Genomic DNA, 26,546 nt, shown 5'->3' on the forward strand with positions numbered 1-26,546 from the left:
GCAAAGGAATCAGTATTATTTTAAAGGTTAAGGGTTACTCAGTTGATGAAGCTCTTCAGATAATTTCTGAATCTCTTTCAAAAAGCCTGGTGATTCACAGGAGAGCAATAAGCCCCATAACACAGATCATTAGAAATGAAGAGGGACATTTAAAACTACCAAGAAACAGAACTGCTAACTGCAGATTCTTCTTTCATTTCCAACCATTCCTGTGCAAAGAAAAGCATTACTGGAGCCCAGCCTGGATCAGCTGCTTTAGGGCTGCACCTTGTTCCTCCCTCAGCTGGCATCACCCAAGGGCTGTTCTCACACCACCACACTGGATCTCCAGTTGTCTTTTCCTTTTCCTAAATGCCAATTTCAGGAACTCTATTGCAACAGAAGGCTCATCTATTAAAAAAAAAATAAATCAAATAAATCTCTCTTGCTTTTCTTTCAGATGTAATCTTGTCAGCCTCAGCATCCCAGTTTGCTTACTCAGCCTCAGATCCTTGGAGGCAAAACTGAAGGCAGGAAAAAGGAACAGGAATTAAATTGCTGTGTGAGTTTTTTTAATGAGCAAACAGAAACTGAGATACAGGCAAATGTGCCTTGATGTTTTCAGAGCACAGGGAAGGCCTCTTCGGATCCCTCCTCTGATTTTGGGTTTTATAGTGCTGATGGAGCCTTTCCCAGCACTGCCCCATCTGCTGGCAGCAGCACAGGGCTGGTGCCTGAGCACAGGAGGGATCTGGTGCAGAGCAGAGGATGAGAAACACAGAAAATGGAAGAGAAAATGGTTATCTGATTACATACCTGTGGCCATCAACCCAACACCTGCTGTGTAATGAGCAGCTGGATTCATTATCACAGAATGTCAGGGTTGGAAGGGACCCCAAGAGCCCCTGGAGTGCAATCCCCTGTCAGAGCAGGGTCACCTCCAGCAGGGCACACAGGGAGGTGTCCAGGAGGGGTTTGAATGTCTGCAGAGAAGGAGACTCCACACCCCCCTGGGCAGCCTGGGCCAGGGCTCCCTCACCCTCACACTGCAAAAGTTTTTCCTGATGTTTCTGGGGAACCTCCTCTGCTCCAAGTGCAAAAGTGATTTATGAAATAAATTTCTAAAAATCTTGAACTAGGCAACAGTCCCTGTCAGTTCCACCATTTCTGAGGCCGTACAAGTTGGGAGTGGTTGCTCTGTGCTGCTCAGATCCCACTCAGTCAGAACAGAGTTTTCAGCAAGTACTCAAACCAGCTCTTGTATTTCCCCCCTCTGGTGTCTGTTCCTTTGCAGGTCCCAAACCCGCTCCCATTGCATTGTTGCAGCCCCAAAAAGCACCTGAATGATTTCAGAGTCAGCCAAGTCACAACAAAGTCCCCTGGCTTAGAGGAGCACTTCCACACAAAGGCTGAGGATGGGCTTGTCCTGGAGTCACAGAATGTCAAATTATTTATCCTCAGGGTAAAACCAGCAAGACCTCAAGCTCAGCTCCAATGTTCAGAGAGGAAAGGTGAGTGGGTCCTGCTGCACAGTGACTTCACTGTCTGCCCCTTGGTACTGCTAAGGACTTTTTATTTTCTGTTCTGCAGACTGCCTTTCCCTGCTACCCTTCACCCAGGCTGCTGGGGCAGCATTTTCCAGAGCCTCTGCAGCACCATTTCCCCTGATTCCTGTGCTGTAACTCTTCTGGGTGTGCACAGGGTGGCAGATCCCTATGGGAAGTGATTGACACTAGTGTGCATCCCAGCCCTGTGCAACCCAGCCCTGTGCAACCCAGCCCTGTGCAACCCAGCCCTGTGCATCCCAGCCCTGTGCAACCCAGCCCTGTGCAACCCAGCCCTGTGCAACCCAGCCCTGTGCATCCCAGCCCTGTGCATCCCAGCCCTGTGCATCCCAGCCCTGTGCATCCCAGCCCTGTGCAACCCCCCCCTTCTGCTCCACCCCTGGGCTGTATCTTTTGGTTTGCATTAGAGGACTCAGTAACATGGATGCTCAAAGCTTCACAAACCAACATGCATCTGCCCGCAGAACTCCATGCTCCAGGCAGCACTAACACCAACAGGAGAAAGAACAACAGGGATTTTGCAGAGGTCCTGACAAGTAAGTAACAATGAACTGAACAGTGCGATAGGGGACAGCCCATGCTGCACCAGAAAGGACGTTCAGCAAGAGAGCTCATTTAGGGATCCCATCCCCTCTTCCCAGCTGGCCTCAGGGGAAACAGACATTGGAATGGTGGTGGAATCCCCAACTTTGGAAAGTTTGAAGTCTCAGCTCAGTGGGTGCTGGGACAGCTCAGATAAACAATAAAATGAGGAGGGTTGGAGCAGATGAGCCCCGAGGTCCCTCCCAGCTGAAATTCTGTTACTCTTTATGATCCTATGAAATCTTTCCCTGTCCCTTTTCTCACTTCATCTTCCCTTTCCACCAAGAGTTTTACCATTACAGTTGATGTATGTCATCAGCTACAGATCCACTAAGAAACTTGTATGCATACAAAAGGTCCCTTCCAACCCAAACCACTCCATGATCCTATGAAAGCCTGTCCCAACTTCTGTTCTGAAGCACTCTTGCACATTCACCCACAAAAGCTCCTCTCTGTGTCTAGGCAGCACACTGTCACACAATAAAATACAAGTTTTTTAAATAGTTACCAACAATCTTACAGGTCCTACAGCTCCCAGCAGATGACACCACATCAAGACTTCAGAGCAGCTACAGAGAGCACCCCTGACAGAGCTTCAAAGCAATGAAGCAGTGATCCAGTTCTAGAATTCCTGCTGACTTGTCACTTTTGCAAGTGAGCCTGAAAAGGGAGCAAAGGTGTTTTAAGGAACCTGAACTGAGTTTTTAATGCAGTGAAGTGAGGTTTACCTTCTGTAGGAAGAGGACAATCCTCACAAGCATCTTGGCATGCAGCTCCTCCAAGGTGAAAAGAGTTCGAGGCGTGCGGATGAAGATCTTGGTCTTGCCATAAGCAACATCATCCTGGAAACCATGACTCTCAATCAGCTTCTGCACAGCCTCCTGGTCTGAGGAGAGGTCATGGTTTGGCCACGTGAATTCCGAGATCATCTTGTACCTGGGGTCACAAGGCACCATTGACAAATGAAAGAGGGCCAACCCTCAACACATCTGAGACATCATTATGATCTACATGCAAATAAAACTTATTATAGACAGAAGAACCTCAAGACAACCTGTACAGGAATAATGGTCCATAACATCCAAGGAAAATGAGGATGAGAGGGATGATTTTGTGAGCATTGTGAGGAGCTCACTCCATCAACACCAAAGTGATGCAACACAACAAACTTCACCATTCTCTGCCTGCAGATTTGGCAGTTCCATCATTCATCCTCTCAGCATTCAATTATAAATTTGTTTTGCAAGGAAGAAAAGCTTTGTTTTGCTCATGTTCTGCATAAGAAGCAAACTGCAATCAGTTGTTTAGCTGGAAAATCACCTTTCTTCTTCTTCATTTTGCAAAGTGTTTCTAACAAAGTCCAGGATTTACCAAAGCAGCAGAGGTGACTGCCACAGTTCCCATCCTCACTCTCCAAACTCCTCTTTAGCCTGAGAGTGCAGACTGGAGCTGAGACAGCCACAAATCACAGGTGACAGCAGCTGCAGCAGCCTCTGCTCTCTGTAAGATTTGCCAGCACCAAAGTGCTGATTAGGGGAACAAATATTTGCAAAAAGCACCAAGGAATTTTCTGCATAAGATGTATGGACATAATGAAATGTGTAACAGACATCTGCACTCTACCAGTAACCACACTCAAGTTCTAAACAAAGCAAGCATGCAGCACTTCCCTGTTGATCAGCCTGGGATCCAAGTCAAGCACCAGTCTCAATGTTTTAGACATTCAGAATTTGCAGGTACTGTTAAATGCAGCAATAAACCTGTTCCCTGGGGAGTGGGTGCACTGTAGACAAAACCTGAATGGAAACACCTCACACTGCCCCTGCCATTCATCAGGAGCCTTTCTGAACAAGATGTTGAAGCAGGGAAAAACTGGAGGTGCACATTGTGTTAAGCAGGGAACACCCTCAGAGTGAGGGTTACAGCAGGCAGCCCAGGGATCTTGCTGATAAATAAAACAGGGATATATAAAAAAAAACCTCTTCAGACTCCCAAAAGAAGATTTTGCATTTTTACTTGGCTGACAAAAGTATTCAAAGGCACACAGGACATCAATATTTCACGTTGGTTTTTCTTTCCTATTCTCATCAGGGAAATGCTTGTGCAATAATTAATTCCCTGGGAAAACCTTCCACCTCCAGCCACTTCCACTGGGCAGAAAGCCCCAGGCTCATTGAACAGACCTGCTCTGCCCACAGGGCCAGGAAAAATGGGTAAGATGTCAGAGAACTGGAAACCAGCCCCAAAGAAATGATAAATTCTCTTCTTCCTTTACAGCAAAATCAGGGCTGGGGGATTTCAAGACAAACAGATCACTCCCCTCCCACCCGTGGGCAGTGGGACTGGTGTGGAATATCCTGGTGGGAAGTGTCCCTGGCCATACAGGGGGGCTGGAACCAGATAATCCTCCAGGTACCTTCCAACCCAACCCCTTACAGGATCCTGGAATTCCTTCTGTTGCTGCCCCAGCACCTGGGGGATGCCACCAACCCCAACATCCTGGAGGCCCCAGCCTGGGTCCAACCCCCTGCTAATTATAGTGAGGCAGGACCCAGAATAAATCTGCTCACTGACACCACAGCCTTCCCTTCTCCTGCCTGCAGATCTTGACAGCTTTCAAGGTCACTTATACATTAAATACCCATTTCCACACCACTTCTGCTTCTCCTTCTTCTCCATATTAAGCTACAGACACACCCAGCTCACACGAGGCTGCTGCTGGAGCTCCCACTTCCCAGCACAACCTTCCCAAGCACCAAGCTTTCTGCAAGGCACTAAATGCCAAAGCCTTAATGAAAAATACTGGGTCTGCACGCAAAGTGGACTCAGGCTCTTCTCCTGCACCCTGTGGTTTGCAGCTATCCTGGTGTCATTTCCATGCTATGTTTAACTTTGCCTGGAATGAGCCTGCTGGATGCCTCCATGGCCAAGGGTTGGGTTACACTCCCAACCCTGCAGATGCCTGGCAGGTGCTGTGCCTTCCCCTGCCCCACACAGACCCTTCCTGCAATCCAATCAGCTCTTTTTTTTCCTTAGTAAGTTACAGCTTAAACCAAAAGAATGCACCACAGCCCTGTGAGATCCATGGTCCTGACTCCTCTCACACAACTGGGGGGGCAGGGAAGGCACTTACAGAACACAGAGCTTTGGGCTCTGTGTCTAAATAAATCTTTAGATCTCACTTTCTACAAATCAGTGAGGACAGGCTGATTGGATCTATTTTCAAAGAAAAGTTTTCTTCATTTCAAGGGAAGCTTGAAAAGACTTTTATTAATGGTCTGAACTACACTTCATTTCCTACTGGCAGATACAGCAGCTCTCTTACAGTACATATAGCTACTATAGGAGATAAAATATAGGGCTAAATAGCAACAAATTCTTCTCCTACAGAGAAGAAAGTTATTTTTAAAATGTTTTTATATGCAAACATATGTACAGACATATATTAAATGCACTCATATATATTTATGTATGTACCTCTTATCTCTATAACCTGGTATGTATCTGCTGATCTCCTGTCCCCTCTAAGAGGAATCAGCAAAACCAAGAAGTAGATGTCTGGTTTGGGTTCAGAAAATGGAAAAGCTCCCTGGGCCTGTAAGGGAGGTAAATGTCTGTCTGTGGACTCAGCTTGCACAGGAAGTTTTGCAAATGCAAACAAACATTACAGAATTACATCCCCAAATCACCTCTCACTGAGGTATCTGGATCTAGCTTAAACTGTTCCCCACAGGCAGTGCAAGAGGCCAGAGCTGAAGGGCCTGGAGTCTCTTCCACATTCCCAGTCTCTCAATAAACCTGTTAAATAGAAAGGACTAAAAATCCCTTGTGACCCTGGTTCAAAAACCACTCAAAAAATGTGTGTTTTGTAGGACAAATCACATCCTGCAGCCCCTAGAAGAGGGAATGTCTCATCCAATGGGAAGGAACAAAGAATTTTGGAAAGAAACCCAACCCACAACAATATCCAGACCAGAGATGTTTCTTTTTAGTATCTTTTAATTTAGAAAAGTGAATGTGGCTGGACTCAGAGCAACACCAGGACATGGAGATGCAGCCCCTGATACCTTACACTGTAGATGTTTAATCCTACACCCCAGGGCCCAGCAGAACAAATGTTTCCATTGCCTGAATGCTGCACCAGTTGCCATGTGCTCATTTGGTTTATGGGCTGTAAACACCAGTCCTGGTCTTAAGCTTAGAGGAACTCATCAAACATTCATTAAAAACCAAAGCATCTCTTTATATTAATGGTAATTTCACAAATGTTAAGACTAGAGTGTAATGAATTCCACATGTGAGGGTGACAGCAGACTCCAACCACTGCAGAGTGTTGAAGCAAAGTGATCCAGAATGCTTTGGGTTGTGTTTAATAAGCCAGACCCTTTCTTTCCACTCCAGGTATCACAAAATACCCTAGCACATCTCCACTGTGAAGAGCAGGAGATGTTTCAGCAGTGCTGCATTTCTGCCATCCAACATCCCACCTGCTTGAACAGTTTCACTTTTTTTTCTGCCCTCAGCTGATTCAGCAACAGAAGTGAAAATCAATTCCCTGTTTCATCAGGAAGAGGTTGAGTTCTCTGCACCCATTCTAATTCACTGAAGCTACAAGACAAGATTTCAATCTACACTGGTGCATTTGTCACGTGTCTGATAGGAATTAAGAGGGCAAGGAGTATCAAAATCAGATTTTAATGGGGTCATTTTACTGTCCCTTTTGCAGACTCCCACTTTTGGAGTCCAGAGGTTTCCTCCTGCACAGGCACAAGGTCACTGTGAGCCACCAAGCACTTCCCAAGACACCCAAGATCTGTCTGTGTCTCTGTAACAATTAAACCATGTTCAGAGAGAAAACAGAAGTTAATTAGCTCTGGTTTTCCAGTTATGCTCTGGGGAGGAACCTCATTACACACTCCTGCAATACAGCAGATGAATTTTAGCTGAAAAAAAGTGGAGCCTGAGTGCCAGGTAGGGACCTGGAGCCAGAGCTGCTGCCAGGAGGAGAGAGCAAACCCATCCCTGCTGGACTCCTGGTTTCTCACACCCAGCACCAAGCATCACACCACAGATTCCTATTGGACACAAGAGAACAGTCAGAAATTGGAATGGTTTCCCAGGGGAAGGGGTGGATTCCCCCACTTTGGAAAGTTTGAATTCTCAGCTCAGTGGGTGCTGGGACAGCTCAGATAACATCAGGAGGGTTGGAGCAGGTGAGCCCTGAGGTCCCTTCCAAGCTGACATCCTGTGCCTCTGATTCCAACACCCCCCAGGAAGGATCAGAAGCCCAGAGGGGAGGCAGCCAAACCCCACACCCCCTTCCAGCCCCTTCCAGCCCCTCCTTACCTCTGGAGGAATTTGGGATAGGTCTGGCGGAAGGCAAAGCCCGCCCGGCGCACTCGGACATTCTCCAGCAGCCCCAGGTACTCCACCTGGTGTCTGCATCTTTCCTCATCAAACACCTGAGGGGACTTCTTGTCGTTGGGCTTGATGCAGCGGACGTAGTAGGGCTCCTGAGGGGAGAAACCAAAGCAGGTTTCACTCTGGGAGAAGAAAGTCACAGCAGCCACAGCTCCCTCCTCCCAGCAGCACCGAGGTGATGGTTCAGCTGAACCAGGCTTGGTGTGAGGAACTGCAAGGTTGTAACAGACAGGACAAGAGTGGCACCTAACACCCTCCTCTCCTTAGGACACTGCAGGGACATCTGCTACAGGATCCACTTGTTACTCATTCCAGTTCCACCTTCCTCTGCCACATATCAGACCCAGTTCCCCATCTCCCCTCTCTGCAGGCTGTGACGACAACAACAACAACAACAACAGTCTGCATAAAAGACAGAACAAACAATGGAATTCATTGTCCTCATTGCTGGATATGGCTTTTCCAGTACCAACACTAAAAGCAGCATGGATTACTCCGTATTTCAACTCTCAAGCCCTCTAAAGCCTGTAAGAAGGTGCTCCAGTGATGGAACTCACAGACCTCACACCCTGTGCACTGCAAAACCTCCCCCTCTGCTCAGCACCAGGAGCACCACACCTCCCACAGCACAAACACAAACCACCAGCAAACCTCCTTCTGCACCACCTGGGACCTGCTGGTGGCAGAGAACCTGGAACAGGGACCAGTGGTGACTTTAACCTCCCCAGCACAGCCCAGCAGGTTGGACTGGCAGCTTGGCTTGCACCCCTCTCACTGCCAACACCCACAGAATAACCCCACATCAAGTCTTCTTGATGTTTACTTTTATCTTTTTATGAGATTAAAAGCAACTTTCTTTTAAGCCAACATAAGTGCCTGAAATAATGGATGGTTTGGGTTGGAAGGGACCTTAAAGCCCCCCAGTGCCACCCCTGCCATGGGCAGGGACACCTCCCACCAGCCCAGGGGGCTCCAAGCCCCATCCAACCTTCAACACTGCCAGGGATGGGGCAGCCACAGCTTCTGGGGGCAACCTGGGCACCCAGGGGCTCAGCACCCTCACCCCAAACAATTTCTCCCTCCCTCCCTGCCCAAGATCTCCTCTCCATCTCCCCTCTTCCAGCTGCAAACCCTTCCCCCTCGCAGGGTCCCACCCCTCCAGGCCCTTGTCCCAAGTCCCTCCCCAGCTTTCCTGGAGCCCCTTCAGGCACTGGAAGGTGCTCTAAGGTCTCCCCATGGGATCCTTCTCTTCTCCAGCCTCAACACCCCCAACTCTCTCCCCCTGGCTCCAGAGCTGCTCCAGCCCTCCCAGCAGCTCCAGGGCCTCCTCTGGAATGGCTCCAGCAGCTCCATGTCCTTCTGCTGATGGGGACCCCAGAGATGGACACAGAACTCCAGGTGGGGTTTCAGTAGAGAAGAGTAGAGGAGTTTTTTGGTTTTCTCCTGAAAATGACCACTGAAGGTCAGCAGCTTTACCAGGGTCTTTATTCACCCATCAGTCTCCTATGAGCTCTCAGAACCTGCAGCCTGCATGGGTGGTTTCTCCTCCAGGTGCAGAGCTTGGCTGTGCCATGGGGACAGAGCTGTCCCTCCAGCTCTTTAGGCCCTGCCTGACGTGTGTCAGGCTCTGAAGGCTCCTTCTGAACATGAGCCTGTGCTGCAGTAGCTCTGACAGGGTCAGGGCACCTGTACCTGATGGGGAGTAGGAGTTTGCTGGACCTGATGTCTGCAGTTTATGAGCTCTGTAACCTCTCAGTTTGAGGTCAAGAAACAAAAGCCAGGGCATTCATCTCCATATGACTGGAAAAAAGCTATGGAGGAAAAATACAGGATAGAGAGAGAAATCTCTGAGTTACTCCTCATGGAGAAGCTGTGGTGAGGCTGCAGTTGTGAAGGTGAAGCTTGCAGTTCTCCCCAGCCCCTCTTGCTAATATTCCCCTCAGGCCACTTCTCCATCCACTGAGTCCCCTGGTGACAGATCAGATCTCTCCCACGGTTTCCAACAGGGCCACTAACATCACACCCACTCCAGACCTGCCCCACTGTGTTGCATTTGATGTCAAGATGAATAAAACCCCCCTGATGAGCTTGACATGATGGTTGGACCCAATCTTCCAGGTATTTTCCAACCTAAATGACTCTACAGTTCTGTATTGCAAATATTCTACATCTGATCCACAGAACTGCAACATCTTGAGAACCAAATTAAAGAAGTCAAGAGACTGCATCCCCCCCACAAGGGTGTCACTGGTCCCTGACTGACACCACCATCCAGCCCACTGCCCTCCATCCCTGCTAAGACACAACCCTGGCTGCTGAGCTCCTGCAGCTCTTTCCCAGCCCAAAATGCACCAAACCACAATGCAAAACTGAGAGACTCAAGGGCAAGCAATGAGGAGTTTCTCTGCAGCTGAGAGGAAAGGCAGAAGTCAAGCTGCTGCTTTGCTGTTGGAAAACAGAAAGAGGAAGTTCCTGTGCAGACAGGAGATCATCTGCCCCTGCAATTACAGGGTAATTAAAGCTTCTGAGCAATGACAGCTACTGGGGGAAATTCTAAAGTAGATTATTCCATGCTGACAATCCCACCAGCCCCAGCTCTGGTTCCAGCCTCAGCTCTTCAGGGGGATAATTATGCAGCTCCATTATTGCTCCATGAGGCTGTCAAGTCTGGGAGCTGCAGTTTGTAAATGGAGGAACTGAAATGCAGAGACACAAAGGCCCCAGTGCTGAATGCTGGTTAGATGCCTAATTACAACATTTTTAATGAAAAAAATTAAAACAAAAAAAAGCTTTTAGATTATTTTTAAGTGTTAAAAAGAAAACAAACCAGCTTAAAGCTATTGCACCCTAAACAAACTTCTCATTGAGAGATTTCTTTTCCTTAGGTTAAAGCTTGTTAGATGGGAGAAGGGATAGGACAAGGGACTGACAGTTTTGTGCTGGATATGTCCAATCAGACACAGTGATGACATTACAGCTTGCTAGAGGTGAAGCCTGTCAAGCTGGATAGCAGAGGGGAGGCATGGAGAAAGACAAAGCAGACAAAAGGAATTACAGGGGAGGAGAAAAAAAGAAAAGAAAAAAAGAAAAGAAAAAAGGAAAAGAAAAAAGGAAAAGAAAAAGAAGATGCCTGTCCAGAGAGAACTCCAAGAGAAGCTCATCATTTACAGCCCTGTCAGCCACAGGACTTCCCATGTCAGTATTTAAAAGAAAAGCCACCCAAAGTAATCCATCCCAGACCAAATCCTCAGGAGAAGAGCCCAGGCAGTAAAACCTGTGCCTGCAAAACCTTCCCTGGCAACTCTGCAAACCTGGGTTGTGTTGTGGTTGCTTTGGGGTGCTGAGAAAAATTCTCCCAGTGCAAGGTGGGGATTACAGAACTGCTGAGATATTGGTCCTGATAAACTGCATTTCAACTCAGCATCCTCCTAAAAGGAATTTCCTGAGACTTCACACTTGTACAGACAGGTGTGCACAGCAGCTGAAGTGAAATCTGTATTTGTGAGCAGCTCCTGCAGTGGTAACAACATGTTGATAGAATCATGGAGGGGTTGGGTTGGAAGGGCCCCCAAAGGTCCCCCAGTCCCAGCCCTGCAGTCTCAGGGACACCCTCACCCAGATCAGGGTGCTCAGAGCCTCCTCAAGCCTCACCCTGAACATCTCCAGGGATGAGGCCCCAACCCCCTCCCTGGGCAGCCTGTGCCATTGTCCCACTGCCCTCCTGGGACACAACTTGTTCCTGACATCCAATCTCAAGCTGCTCTTCACTAACCAGAATCTGCCCACTAGTCAGAAGTTGGAGGCAATTCTGAAACAGAAATATTTACCTTCAAGGCCAGGTTGTCCACCAGAGCAATCATGGAGTTCTTAAAGAGAGTAGCAGCTGTCAGGGGTCTCTTGGTGACCTCAGTGATGCTCAGTTTCCCTTCAGGCCACATCATCTTCAGGACAGGGTTGGAGCTAAAAGACAGACTCTTTAACTGCACAGTCTAACGGCACCAAAGGCAACATTCAGCACCTGCCTTCTGTCCAGACCCACTGGTGTTTTCAGCTCAAAACACATCAGCCAAAACAATAAGAGGGGCCTGGGCAAAATACCTCTTGCAATACATGGTCCAAGCTTACAGCTGATTGTTCTGGAGGAAGGAAAAGTGCCTTCTCCTCTTCAGCTGAAGATGTGAAGCAGTGGGACAGAACCCCCCCCCCCCCAGAAGGGATCTATCAAAAGCAGAGTCTGCATTATTGAAACAAAGAGTTTAATCCAAACTGAACAGAGTGAGACCATAGCCCACAGCATCCTCCCTCAGCACCTGGCATCTCATTTCAAGCTGCATTTCTGCACTTCAGTCTTGAGAGAGAAAATTATTTCTATGTTTTTGCCTACATTTTCCTGAAGGGTTGAAGGTGAGGTAAAACAGCCCTGATGGATAGCAAGAGCTCTGGAACAGACAAAAGCTGAAAGCAGTTCCAGCAATCTAATGGCCAATCTATCAGATGCTTTAATATGCCCTAAGTGGTCTTTGTCTTTACCAGAGACCTAATGGAAAACAGTGGCTGAATTTAATAACACCTCCAGACAGCAAATATTTGACAGGTTTTTGGTTAATGGGAACTCTTGAAAACACAAACAGCAAGGCTGTTCAAAGGATCACACTGAGTACACATAACAGGGCTGTAAACTGAGCTAAGAGCTTTCAAACCAGGTAAACAGAGGTGTCCAAGCAGCTGCAGGGTATTTGCTGCTGACTTCCACCTCTGAGCAAAGTCTCTCAGAGGCTGAGATAGGCCACAGTTACAAAAGAATTAGGACATGGTCAGTGCCAGCCCTCCAGGAAACCTGGGACACTTATCCACACACACACATTTCCATGGGATTTCAGCTTTGCTTGCCAAAGGCAGCTTTTACTTGCCTGATCAGTATTTAGAACAGGTGACTGCATGGTTTCAGTTTTTTGTCACTGCACATACAAAAAGGACTGGAATCTATTTGCCAATTTTCCCCCTCACCTCTAAACTTTGTTTCAGAAGAGGGAATTCCAGCTGGGCCAAGGTTCTCTGCTCTTGAGAAACACTTCCCAGTATCCCCAGCACTGACTGAAGGGAGCTCAGTAACAGAACATTTGTAACTGGTCTAAAAACCTGGTTAATGAGAAATCCAGCAGCACAGGTCACCTCTGCACAGCTGTCCTGGTTGCACAATGAGCTGGGTCCAAACAAACTCTTTAAATTTAGTTAAATGAAAGGTTATGTCAGAACAAGGACAACACATTGAGAATAAGGACTTTATCCTGAAAAACCAAACTAACAGCCTTTGGGTCATGGTAAACACACAAAGATCAAACCCAGAGCAAGGTGTTTATTCACATGCACTGCACACAGAGCAATGAAAGCACCAGGGAAAACATGAGGCTTTCCTAGCAGCCACTCTATGAAGAAATCAAGATTTAAATTCACCCCATTAATATTCATCTTCCTACCTGTTGTACATCAGGCGCTTGAAGTCTTGAAATAAAGTGTCCTTGTTTTTGTCAATAAACCCAGTGACTGAGTAACTTAAAAAAAAAAAGAGGGAAAATAGAGTTAACTGCAAAGAAGCAGAGTCCTCCTCTGAGCTGCTGGTATCAGGGTGGCATCAGCATCCCTGCACTCCTACAGACACAGCAGATGCTAAGCAGAAATCCAGTTCTGCTTCCCAGCCCAGCACTAATTTGCTGCATGAGCACTGTGTGAGGCTGAAATCCTCCCAACCAGCTTCCCAGCTTCAGAGCAGGAACAGCATCCATCTGGCTTTGGGAAGCTGAGTGAGCCATGCAGGTGAGGAGCCTGAGACACCTGGCAGGACTTGGGCAATTGCAGCTGGCCCAAATTCCAGAGGTACACTCAGGACTTCTGCCTCCAAATTCAGAGCAAGTGTTTGTGTTAAATCCTACAGAAATGAAAGGTTTTCTTTTCCAGCCTGTCTAATCTGTCCCTCTCTTGGTGTCAAGGAAGTGGAAAGGTCTCTGAAATGAAGAACCCACAGACAGGAAACTTGGAAATCAACACACACACAGATTTTGGACACTTCCCTTTGAAATGCCCCACTGAAAGATCACTGTGTCAGCTTCATCTCTTCTCCAAGACTCCAAACAGACAGAGCTCTGTCCTCAAAGAAAAGATCCCAAATCTCCCCAGCTAGTGACTCCCATCCAGTTGCTGCCCCAGGAACTGGAGGCACTGGGACCCAGAGCCCAATGCCATTGAAATCCCTGCATGGAGCCACCCTCAGATCTTCCTGCTCCGCATCAGATTTGGGTCTGAACAATGCTACCTGGGAGTATTTCCACATTTCAGGTTTGTTTTACACATTTTTCCATCCCCTGGCAATGCAGAAGGTTCCCCACTGACAGGGCACCTTGGATTTTCTCCTCCTTGGCAAAATGCTTTGAAATCCAGGCTGCCTCCCAGCAAAGACTCCAGAACAACATCTGGCTGTGCTGAATGGGCTGATCCCACTGCTTACACTTATAAATTAAAAGTAAATTTAATCCCAAGGTAAAAGAAACCCTGTATTAGTTCCTCATTAACTCCCATTAGATCCTGCTGGCACAGGAGTCTCACTAATCCCAACCTACCCAAACCCTCAGAGATATCCCAGACAACAGCTTTCCCAGTGCAGCTGCTGACACATGGGCATCTCCCACCTCTAGGTAATTTTCCTTCCTGCTGCTGTCACATCCTGGGGCCATTTTTCCAGGCTTCAGGTACAGAAATCTTGCCAACCTGAGTGGGAAGGCTCCCTGCACTGATCCTCCCTTCAGTTTAACACAACCCTCAATTTCTAGTTTGCTCCAACTATTTGAGAAGTCTGGGGTACAGCATTATCTAATCCCACTAACCAGCTGTCTAAAACAGATTTTACTACTTCAGTACAGCTTTCTTTTCTCCTCCTATTTTTTTCCCCAAAGTTCTCCCCTCACCCCACCTCCCCACACCTTTCTGTTTCAGTTCCCAGTACAAATACTCTGCACAGCATTTCACCAGATTTGATTGATAAGCAAGTGCTGCACTCTGTAATTCCATAGGACAGATATTCCCCTCCATCCCCAGAAGCAGCATTAAATCAGAATGTTGTACCACTTCAAAGCTGGCTAAAAGACAAAAATAGAAGGTGCAAGTTTATTTCTGAAAGCAACTTACATCACATCTCCAGCATAGTGCTTGATTCGAAAGTCTCTGTCAAACTCCAGGGTTTTGTCAGTTGCACAAAGCTAAAACAAATCCACAGACATTAAAACATCACCCATAGATTTTTAAGTTTCATGGCAGAGCAACGTGTGTTGGAAACAGAAACGGAAGTTCCAGTTATTCCACTTGCTATATGCATATTAGATGTGAAACCCAGTGACAACACTGCTTTTTGCAGAGTTTTTTTCCCAGCTGCATTATAAGAACATGTATTTCTATAAAATCAAGATGCAAGAGCATGTGGTTTTATTTAAAAAAAATGTATACTATCACAAAAAGACCATTAAACAAAAAGAACATTTCCTCATGTAGAGAAAGATTGTGCCTAAGGCTTAATTTATGCTTCTTTTTTTAAGTGCTCTTTTTTTGTCCCAGTTGCAGTATCTCTCCTCAGCAAAGAAACCAAGCAACCAAAAGACAGAGCTCCACTGGCAGAGCTTCTTCTGGCCCCAATCCCTTGGGATCATCTGAGATGCCCCAAGCAGGGACCTCCACTGCAGACCCAGATCCCCTGGTACCTCCCTGCACCAGGGAGCTGCCAAGTGCCCCATGGCAGGAAGGAAGCAGCACTGCTCATGATACCTACACCCCTACAATCCATCAGGCTCAGCTTCATTAAAAAAAAAACCAACAAACAAATCAAATCAACAGAGAAAAAGATTAAAAATAAGGTAGATGAATTATGTCTTTGCAGGAAGCATGGGCAGCATTTAAAACATCAAGGGCTATGAGCAAGCATCTACTCTACAACTAAATCTTGGGAAAATAAAAGAAATCAGGCATGGCTAAACTGCAGGGCAGGGGAGAAGCAGGAAGACACCCAAAAGCTTTACCTTGGTCCAGGAGGAGAAAATAGATTGGCTCAAACTGACAGAAGAGATGGAAAAATATAAAAGATAATTAAAAAAAATTATTCGCAAAGAGGAACCCAAAAGGTTGAGTAACAAGTTACACAGAAGGTTACAAAGGCAGAAGAAGTGAAGCCCAGCAGGAGCAGGAAGCACCCCAGGGTCTGCAGGGCTGAGAGATGACCAAGGTGTGGAAGGAACATCAAGCAAATGAAGAAAGGAGGCCATGCCAGAAACACAAATGATTTTCTTTCTGCAGCTTGTCTCCCAGCAAGGGGCTCTGGAGGATGTAATCCCTTCTCTCCACCACTCAAGCACACATCTCACAACATGAGGAGAGAAGAGGTAAAGAAAATAAAACCACTATGAAATGAAGTCACTGCTGCCAGCAGAGGGGGGGTTTGGGCTGCACAACCCACCCAGCACTGCAGGGCCTGGCAGGGGCTGCCCAGGGGGCTGGGGGAGTTTGTGAGGGTTTGAGGAGAGATTCCCTCTGCACTTTGTGTCTGCTGGGCAAACCAGTGAAACTTATCAATAAAAATAATGATGAGCTGACTGGATGAGCCTCTCCACAAGGCTCCTCCCCAGCACCTCCAAGGATTTCAGCTGCTTTGGGAGGTGCTTCCTCACCCAGCTGGGAAGATGGGACATGGGAAGAGGGGGATGGGGGTGATGAAGCCTCCTGTTGGTATTTCATGATTCAGGGAAGTCCTGACACTGACTGACTGTGAAGATCTGAGAGGAGCAGCAGAAAAGAGCAAATGAAATTCAAGATAAATGCAGGGTACACCCAGAGAAAAGCCAATGATGGGCCCCACATTGTCCATTCCCAACCCAACGAGCACCTTAACTCCTCCCCATCTCAAAAGGGATGGAAAGGAACAGGGAGAGGCTTGAGGAAAGCCCAAACCCATCACCAGTACTGACTGACTGTTCCAAGGGTCAGCTGAACCCAGCCTCTTGGGGTCAGGAGAGAGATGCCAGGAGATGCTTTATGGGAAGCCACAGGAACCATGTTTTGGTGTTTAACTAAGAGACAAGAGATGTAACCTGAGAGGAAAAAGGGAGGAGGGAGGAAAGGAAAGAAAGGAGATCTACAGGTATCTTAGCTGTGGAATTCCCTGTCAGTTGAAAAAAAAAAAAAGGAAAAAAAGGAAAAAAAAGAAAACAGAAAAAAGACAAAAGAAAGAAAAAAGAAGAAAGAAAACAGAAGAAAAAAGAAGAGAGAAGAAAGGAAAAAACCCAACAAACAAACAACCTATGCAGGACACCAGCCCTGCCTCAGAAGGTTCCTGGACTGCAGGAGCAGATCAAGTTTTCATCACACATTTGTCTCACATTCTTCTCTCACTCAGACATTCCCTATTGCCTAATACCTGGGAAGATGCTGGGCCAGGTGGACTGAAGTGGACCTTCTCCTGTTCCTCACTACCAGTCTGTTGAGAGTGACACTTTCCACAATTTAAGGATTTAGGAATTCACAGCCTGTCTCTCACTGCACTTGATCCTTCTGAAGCATGAGATCCATTGAAAAAATCAGACTGAGACAAGAAACCTGGGATGCTGAGAGGTACAACCAGAGCAGTCTGTGTGTCCATGGACCTGGGGGAGCAACAGAGAACTCCCAGGAGGACAACCCCTGCTCTAGGAACATCAGATTTTCTCACAGCTATTCCTAGGGGCAGAGCTTGCCAGGCTTTTTCCTGGTTTGTTTGGCTCTCAGCAGCAGAGCCCAGCAGGCAGCAGCACACAAAGTAGGACACTGCTATTTAGGGCAGAACCTGTCCACATGGAGCCCAGGATCTCCAGGGAGCAGTGAAGCATCCACCTGGGATGAGGGATGGATGGGAGCTGCTCCCAGCAGAGGTGGAAACTTCAGGAGCAGCTTCCATCCACTCAGCCAGAGCTACAGAGGAGAGGAAAGCAAGGGGGGAAATGGCAGCCAGGACTTTGTGTTCATCCCTGTTCAGGCAGGCTGGGGAAGATCAGGTTTCCTCCAGCAGACCTAGAGGGAGTCAAGGAAGGAATTTCAGATAAAGGTAAAGGACATCTGCAAAGGCACGAGAGGGGGAGACAATAATTAGGATGCTGAGAGCTTTACAGATCAATTTTTTCAAGGCTGTATTGATTTAAACTAGAAATTAGCAAGCCAGGAAGATACATCACACCTTCCATAAACATTATTTACAGCACTATTCCTTGTTGCCCTCCCAGGCTGTGCAGTTTCCTGACAATGCCACCCCCTGCTGAGGGATGCTGCAACCAGCACTGGTTTGATTTTCATGTTGCCTGTGCTGTGAAGGGACTCCTGGAGGTAGGGACTCCAACAGAATGTATTCTGCTTTAATTTTCTTTTTAGAGCCTCCCACATGCTTTGTGAAACCCAGTCCTCTCCCCCACTGTGTCACAGCACTACCTGTTCCATCCACACTGGAACCAGCAGACACAGCACCAAGGACACAACACAAACTGAACTCTTTTCTCTCCCAGCTTCTGTCTAGACAGCTCCAGAAATTGGACCACTTCCCACCCCATCCCTCTGCAGGATTTAAGACTCCATCCCCCCAAGCTTCACTATTCACCAGCATTAGTAGCAGGAAAGGCAGCTGTGTGCACTAAAATGTAGAAAGGCAGAGCAGGCTTCATGCAAATACTTGTTTTTCAGGTGAGTTTCCTCAGAACATGCCTCAAATCTAGGTTAAAGCAGAAATCCCCCCTCCCTCAGCCACTGGCAGACAGATGCCAGGTGTGCTGCAGCCAAGGGCACCTCAGGAAACCCACAGCTGGGAGGAAAAAGTGGGCATTTTATTTTCCTCCTCCCCTAAGAAGCCCCATGCAGCTCTATTGTTCCTCCCCAGCCCCCTGGGGGCAGCCCTCAGCACGCAGCTTACACAACCAAGCTAATTCTGTATTTCTGACCTACATAAAAGATTGCAGTGGGGTGGGAGGGAGCAGGGGGGGGCTCAGCCTTCTGAGGGAGGTGTCCAACACTCTGAGGAGAGAGACATCGATAAATCAAAGGCTCTTATTTGATTACTCAGTGGGAGAGGTTCTCTAATTAATCAGGCTGGTGACCATGTTTTGGATCCGCTGCCAAGTGAGGAATAAATAAAGCCTTTTAATTCCTACATTGTACCAAAAAACAAAGCAAGGCGAGGGGCCAGGGTGATCAGAGGGACAATCCCAGATGAACATGTTTTGTAGCCAACGTGAGGAGAGAAAAAAAAATAATTCAGTGTTGTAATAAAGCAGAAGTGTGAATAATGTCACTGTCTCTATGCATTAGAGCAGCCTGGGAAGAGCATCACATGGGCTGTGGCAGCACATCCATTGGTTACAAATGACATCATGGGATGTCGAGGCACCAGCTCAGCTGCTTTTCATGCCTGGAATAAAACTGATCCTGCATAGAACATCCTTGAGCTCCCTCTGCTGGGTACAGGACCATCCAGCCCCGACGTTCTCTCCCTGGGAGCTGCTGATGCTCCCAGGAATTTCACTCCCCGGTGCCAACCCCACCACCCTCCTGATTCCACTGCACCTAAAACAACAGCATCACCGAATCCCAGACTGGTTTGGGTTGGAAGGGACCTCAAAGCCCCCCCAGTGCCACCCCTGCCATGGGCAGGGACACCTCCCACCAGCCCAGGGGGCTCCAAGCCCCATCCAACCTTCAACACTGCCAGGGATGGGGCAGCCACAGCTTCTGGGAGTAACCTGGGCCCTCACCCCAAAGAACTTCTTTCTAAATAACCTAAATAGAAAAGCCATCACACAGGAAAGGAAGGAAGTGTTGGGGTACAGAGGAACTTGTTACCTTTCTGCTGGAGAAATGAGCATGCTTCCCCAGCTTGTTGTTGAGAGCTGCAAGGAACATCTCATCTGTAACCTTCCCAACGTTCATGCAGGCATCATCCAGGATGGCAATGATCCCCTTGTGCTGCTGCTCCACCAGGTCCACGATGACCTGGTTGTTAAAGTAATCTATCTGTAAAACACAACAAATGAGTATAACTGTGGCTGTGGGTAGTGAAAGAAAGGATACCAGTGCTGGCCACTGCTGAAGGGTCTGACAGATTGGGACCCAGCACCCCAGGAGATGTCAGCAGCCTCCAGAGTGTTGATCCAGACTAAGCAGGGTACTCCTCTACCCCTGCCCAGCAGAGCCACTGACCTGTCATACCCCTCACACTCATCCCCAGATCTCTGCTAAAAATCAGCTGCTACAGAAGGCATTTCAAACTTATTTTAAAATTCAGCTATGGACAGTCAGCACAGTGGAAGTTGTGTAGCTTCCTCTCAGCATTATGAGAGCAATCTGAACAGGAGAACCCAAGATTTTTACACTTGAGTGTCCACAACTCAACAAAACATCTCAGCCCTCAGGAAAGGAACAGGCAGAGATGTGTGTGGCACCACAGAGACATCACAAGATGTTTTAACACCAACCTGGAGCCACTTATATTCCCACCTCATGGCAAATAAAGAAAAGTTGTGTGACAATTGTTTAGCTTTTTTCACAGCCTGATTTCCATCCAGCAAGTCTGACAGTACAGCTGGCCTGGACACAGATGTCCTGTTGGCTTTGATAGGAGCCTGCATGTGGAGCAACTTCAGATCTGGGACTTGTGCTGGTACAGTGACCTCAAACCAACCTCTCCCTCCCCTGCCAAATCACTCACATGCTTCCAGGGAATTCCCTCTCGCTGGTACTCCTCCTGCTCCTGCTTTAGAACCAGCTGAATAAAGAGCTGCTGGAGCTTTTCATTGCAGTAATTGATGCAAAATTGCTCAAAACTGCAAAAAACATAAGAAAAAAAAAAGCAATGAGTGCTGTGGGAAAGGAGGAGGCACAGCCCTGAGCTTTAACACCCTCCTCACCTGTTGTTGTCAAATATTTCAAAGCCATAGATATCCAGGACACCAATGACTGTGTTTTTCCCATGTATTGTGGTGTCATAGTTCTTCACTTCAATGACATCATTGATGTGGCTCACAATCCAGCAGAAGAGCCTCTCGTAGATAGCCTGCCAGGGAACAAAACCCAGGAGGTTTGCCTGCATCTGCCTCAGCTCTTCCTGGGAAAAGCCACACATGGTGCTACAAAGCTCAAGATGCTGCCCAAACTCCACACAAGCTGCCTGCTAACACTGAACAGCTCCTGACAGAAAGGAAACATTCCATGACAATATTTTTTTCTTTCTTTCAAAACTCATTTACATGAGGCCTGAATCCCACAGGGATCACTGGGCACACCATTTCCCCTGATTTGGTTCCAGTCTGCTTTTCAGCTGCCTAATAACTTCCATTCCTGGGGATTATTTGACAATATTGCAGTGGAAGTGAGAGGTCAGCTACAGAAACCCAACAACTGAACACGGGGGCAGTAAAATATTCCTGCTCACCTTGCAAAAAGAAAAAATTCTGTAGGCTTCTCAGAGTCTACGTGTTCAAAATGTACTGTGGAACTGTGCAAACATGTGATCTTGGGAAAAAAAGTCAAGTTAATAATCAAGGATCTTCAATAACCTCATCTGTTCCTCCCTTAGCAAAGGCAGGACAACTGTCACTCCTTCACTCATCAGTATCCACCTTTGCAAAAAACAAACAGCACTCTGGGTTTCCAACTGAAGTTCTGGGTGGTACTGTAACAGTCTCTACCCTTTGAATTTAACTGCTAATGAAATAAAAAAAACCCTGTATTTCCCAAAATATTCAACCCTGTACAAGGTATTTCTTTTCTTTTGCAGCAGCTCCCTCCCTTCTGCAGGCACTGCTGGTTGTGGTGCTGCTCTGCAAAGCCCTGTGGAACACAGAACACATCAATACAGAAATAAATCTGCATGAAGTCCAGAATTCCTGTGTCTCAGCAAGCTCCCTACTCACTGGTCCACCCAGGAATCCTTCTGGGACCTGAGCACTGAAAATCCAACCCTGGCTGCCCTCCTTCCTCAGCCATCTCCACTCTTTGGTGCACCAAGTCCAACTCACCCCAAAAGGCAAAAGCAAACAAGATGTGTCTGAGCTGCTGTCCCCTCCTACACTGAATGCAGAGGAAGGAAATTTAACTCACTTTTGCAAAGGCATCTCTGCCATAGGTGGCTTCCTGCTCAGTGTGCTGCTTGTCAATGACATCCCGACCCGTCGCTACCGTCCGGAACAGGAGAGCCTTCTCCACCAGCTCAGCTTTTGTTGACAGCAAGTCTGCAATGATGGACACAACCTTGCCATTTTCTATCACAGGTGTATCACCATCCACAGAAAACTTCAAGTTCCCCTGCAAGAAGTAGCAAGAAACTCGAGTTCTCAGTCTGTCAGGGTGTGCTTGCAGCCCAGAAAGCAAACCAGGTCCTGGGGCGCATCCAAAGCAGCTCAGAGAGGTCAGGGGAGGGGATTCCCCCCTCTGCTCTGCTCCTGTCAGACCCCACCTGGAGTCCTGTGTCCAGTTCTGGAGTCCCCAGCACCAGAAGGACACAGAGCTCCTGGGAGGTGTCCAGAGGAGCCACTGAAATGCTCAGAGGGCTGAGCAGCTCCCTGGGAAGCCAGGCTGAGGGATTGGGGTTGTTCAGCCTGGAGCAGAGGAGGCTCCCAGGGGAGCTCAGAGCAACCTTCCAATATCTGAAGGGGCTCCAAGAAAGCTGGGGGAGGGCTTTGGACACGGGGGGGTAGGGAGAGGAGAAGGGGGATGGGTTAAAACTTGAAGAGGCTCCCAGGTGAGCTCTCCTCAGTCTTGTGCTGTGTTCAGTTTTGGGCACCTCAATATAAAAAGGACACTGAGGTCTTGGAGCAACCAAGCCAGTGAAGGGTTTGGAAAACATCCCCTATGAGGAGTGACTGAGGGTGTTGGGGATGTTCAGTCTGGGGAAAAGGAGGTTGAGGGGAGAGCTGGTCACTCATTACAAACACCTGAAAGGAGGCTGTAGTGAGAGGGGGTGTAGTGTCATCTTCTCACTGGTGACAGATGACAGGACAAGGGGAAATGGCCTCACGTTGCATCAGGGGAGATTTAGGTTGGATATCAGGAGAAACTTCTTTACAGAAAGGGTTGCTAAGCACTGGAATAGGCTCCCCAAGCAAGGTGGTTGAGTTTCTACCCCTGAATGTGTTTAAAAACAGTCTGGATGTGGTGTTTGGGGACAAGGTTTAGTGGTGGGTCATCAGAAATAGGGTAATAGGGCTAGGATGAGGTTGAACTTGATCTCAAAGGTATTTTCCAGCCTGAGCAGTTCTATGATTCTGTGACCTTATAGCAACTTTCCAGTATCTGAAGGGGCTACAAGAAAGCTGGGGTAGGGCTTTTGACATGGGGGTGTAGGGAGAGGAAAAGGGGAAATGGGTTAAAACTTGAAGAGGGGACATTTAGGTTGGACATTAAGAAGAAATTTGTGGGTGCTGAGCCCCTGGGTGCCCAGGTTGCCCCCAGAAGCTGTGGCTGCCCCATCCCTGGCAGTGTTGAAGGTTGGATGGGGCTTGGAGCCCCCTGGGCTGGTGGGAGGTGTCCCTGCCCATGGCAGGGGGGTTGGGACTGGGTGGGATTTAAGGTCCCTTCCAACTCAACCCATTCCATCACTCTATGGTCATTCACAGGGATCAGCAGACCCCAAGTTCATCCATCTGCTGTTCAAGTCCTTACATCTCCTGCCACAGCAAAAGCTCCACAAACTGAACACACAGTGTCCTACTTCATCAAGAGATTTCACTCACCACTGGCAGCTGTAAACTGTGAACACTTTTCCAGCCAACAGATCTTCCAACTGCTTCTGCAGCAGGAAAATCAGAGCTGCTGGAAGTACAAGTATCCTGCTCAGCCCCTCCTGAGGAGCAGCCAGAGGGCTTACCAAGTGCAGAATGGCTGCCAGGATTCTGTAGACAGTCTGGATCTCCTCTTGCTTGAAGCCTATCACTTTCATGGCATCAGCTACTGCTTTGAACTCTGCACCATCATTTATGGAACACTGAGAGGAAAGAGATGTTCAGAGTGTAAGGGGCTTAGTGGAAGTCAGCCAGGAGAGAAAGGAGATTGTGCAAGCCCATGGGAAGCAGATATGGACTTTGCTGCTTTTCAGATTCCTCACTCTACCCCCACCCTGTGTGCTCCCAGACAGACCCTCACGTTGGACACAGATGTTTACCAGCAGCAGCAAGGCACAGAAATGCATCACAGCATGATTAAACACTTCAGTACTTTCCCAGTGGAATTTATCTTGAAAGATTCATTAAAAAAAAATAAAAATCAGAGGAACAGTTACAAGTGGTGCAGACCCAGACCCTCAGAGTAGAAGCTGCAAAGCACCAGCAGTAAATTTCTGGTCACCATCTTTTCCAAGATGAGCCTCTGTCTACCCTCCAGTCATCTGGCTTTGTTTTCACTGCAGATTTTCAGAGGCTGATAATGTGTCTGAGAAGGTCTGTGGGTCTGCTTGCCAGAGAGCATCTCAAGAAAAGCAATTGGAAATCAGGAAGCCTTTCACCTGGACCCTGCTTCAGAGGGACAATTCCAGACATATTTAAAGTGTTCAGAATCTTGTTGTCCTAAAAACTTTATGGGTTTGTTCTTCCTTACTTGCTCAGAGGCTCTCTTGAGGATAAATCAGATATGAAGAATGAATGATTCAGTAACTTACATGATCCTACTGTAAAAAAATGAGTCCTTAGGGCTTTTTGGCAGCTTAACTTACCCACTATGAAGTATGAAAAGTCTGTAACAGGTCAGATACCTATGGCTGCATTTATTAACAGAGGTGATGCCCCTCCTGCTACATTTATTGCTTATTATAAGCAGACACACCTGTAGTATGCACAAGTACATGTTCAGTTTTTCTTCTAGGGCCAGAAATGATCAAAACCAGCAGACAGGTGTCACCTTTCCACAGTTATCCCATAAATATTGGTCTCAGCTTCTGCTAACCCAGCAGTACATTAAGCACTTCAAGAAGATTTACAATTTAAGACAAGTTACCTCTAACTCACTGACAACAGCCTCACCTTTATCTGTGCTCCAGGACAGATGTAGCTGTATGCAGCTGCCTCCTTCTGCAGATGCAGAGAACGTAACATCTGGTCAGAACCCCCCTGGAGGAGCTGCACAAAAAGTAGTTGAAGAAAATGAATGAATTAAAACCAAAATCCTTCCTTTTTCTCTTTCTTACCTGCTTGACAAGCACAATCATAAAAATATTAAATTACGAGAACAATCAGGGAGTCACAAGGAAAACCTGTGCACAACACAAGGTCTGTATCATTGTAGTGACTTTCCTTTTGAGTGGCACAACTGCTTAGAAAAAACCCTGAACCTCTTCACAGTTTCTATCTTTGACCTGCCAAGCACTTTTACCTTCTCTGGTATTCAGAGAGTGCCCAGTTCAGAAATGACACATTGAAGGGAAAGGTGCTCAGGTGTCATCATGGAGGACTCAGTAAGTGGGGGAAAAATAAACAAACCCTCAATGCAAAACTGAGAATAAAAGTTATTCCAAGAGGCCAACCATTTCCCCCAAAGGACACACAAGGGAACCACCACACAAGATGGAAGACATTAAAAAAAGACACATACCACCCCAAAAAAAAAAAAAAAAAAGAAAAGAAACTTGGTGTCATAGAATTACTTCCATATGGACTAAAGCCTCAAGAGAAAATAGAGGGATTAGACTTATTACAAATAAAACAGTCAAGGTCCAGTACTCTCCCATATTTCTTTAGTTAGCCTTCTTTTCAGCTTACAAATGTGTTAATATGGAAGTGGAGGGTAGAAAAAATAAATCTTCCCATGCTCCTTCCTCAGCCCAAGCCCCTGCAAAGAACTAAGGAACCCAAGATCCCCCGAGGTGCAGCATGGCAACACCAGAGGGAGGAAGCTTAAATATTTTGCCTATTACATCTGGGCAACTTGAGGGAAGGGATTTGTTCCAGCAAATGAATACAAACCTGGTAAAAAGAATGAAAGCTTCTCTCTCCTGGCTGTTGCACAATCACCCGAGACTGTGGGGAGACAAAAGACAAGATGGAGATTTCTGGATGGGGACAGCCTGGTCCCCCCAGGGGCTCAGGGGACACCTCCTCCAGACTGATCTGATCCTACACTGAGCTGCCATGAACATTACCAGCTGTGTGCCCATGGAGGCTGAATACCATCAAAAAGCCCAGCTCTTGTTACAGCTGCAATGCCAACTGCCAGCCAGGGATCCCAGGTGGCAACTACAGAATTGCTTTTGTGGAAGAGTGAAGGAAAAGATCATTTTAGGGTTAGAGTTAACAGAAATGAGAACCAGGCCTCTGTGACTACCAACAAATCCTCCCTGGGCCAGAGCTGGGGCTCATGGTAGCCACATCTCCAAGCCCAGGACCTGGAGTGGATGCTGAGATGAGGACATTGGTTTAGGGACCAAGTGGCAGCTCCACTGTCAGAGCACTCATTCCACATCAGTGGAAAGCAGCACACACACAGAAATAATGTTAAATGCAGCAGGAATTCAGGCAACAAGCAACGGATCCTTGGTTTAGGCTGCAAGTTTAAAGTATGGAGAGCAACGAGGCATGAGCTCCAGGAAAGTCACTGCCTGTTCCCAACTTGTCTTTGGGCCAGAACCTCAACTGCTTTCAAAATGGAAAGCAATTCAGCTTGGTGGAAGCCAAAAAATACTACATAGATGATCAGGATTTAAGTTGCTGCAGCTGCAGTCCCACACCTTTTCTGGCATGAAGTAGCAGATGTTAAATGTTTGGTTTTGTTGTTTTGTGGTTTGGGGTTTGTTTTTTGTTTTTTTTAAATGAAGTGTTTATTCTGAAAATAGACTTCATGGGAATAATGGGAAAAGTAAATAACACAAGCAAAAAAAGCATGTTAGCAGCTGTGGTCAAACATAACTGAAAGCCAGACACATGTCTCACACATAAGGGGAACTGTTACAGACCAAGCTCACTTTCT

At 47.3% G+C, this 26,546-nt stretch overlaps 1 protein-coding gene across 2 annotated transcripts in view; it reads right to left on the reverse strand.

The window, feature by feature from the left end:
* MYO1D (myosin ID) overlaps window positions 1-26,546 on the reverse strand; it is a 145,454-nt gene that overhangs the window by 81,493 nt on the left and 37,415 nt on the right. For both annotated transcript variants that reach the window (XM_008495327.2, XM_030465756.1), the window contains 12 exons: window positions 25,547-25,600; window positions 24,608-24,703; window positions 23,461-23,577; window positions 21,696-21,899; window positions 20,504-20,649; window positions 20,305-20,419; window positions 19,440-19,610; window positions 14,727-14,797; window positions 13,025-13,099; window positions 11,375-11,507; window positions 7,473-7,639; window positions 2,855-3,062 (listed from right to left, as the gene is read on the reverse strand). In XM_008495327.2, coding sequence (XP_008493549.2) covers window positions 2,855-3,062; window positions 7,473-7,639; window positions 11,375-11,507; window positions 13,025-13,099; window positions 14,727-14,797; window positions 19,440-19,610; window positions 20,305-20,419; window positions 20,504-20,649; window positions 21,696-21,899; window positions 23,461-23,577; window positions 24,608-24,703; window positions 25,547-25,600 — 1,557 coding nt within the window. The remainder of the gene's footprint in view (window positions 1-2,854; window positions 3,063-7,472; window positions 7,640-11,374; window positions 11,508-13,024; window positions 13,100-14,726; window positions 14,798-19,439; window positions 19,611-20,304; window positions 20,420-20,503; window positions 20,650-21,695; window positions 21,900-23,460; window positions 23,578-24,607; window positions 24,704-25,546; window positions 25,601-26,546) is intronic.

This window comes from Calypte anna, chromosome 27 (assembly GCF_003957555.1).
Source record: "Calypte anna isolate BGI_N300 chromosome 27, bCalAnn1_v1.p, whole genome shotgun sequence".
Classification (NCBI taxonomy): Eukaryota; Metazoa; Chordata; class Aves; order Apodiformes; family Trochilidae; genus Calypte; species Calypte anna.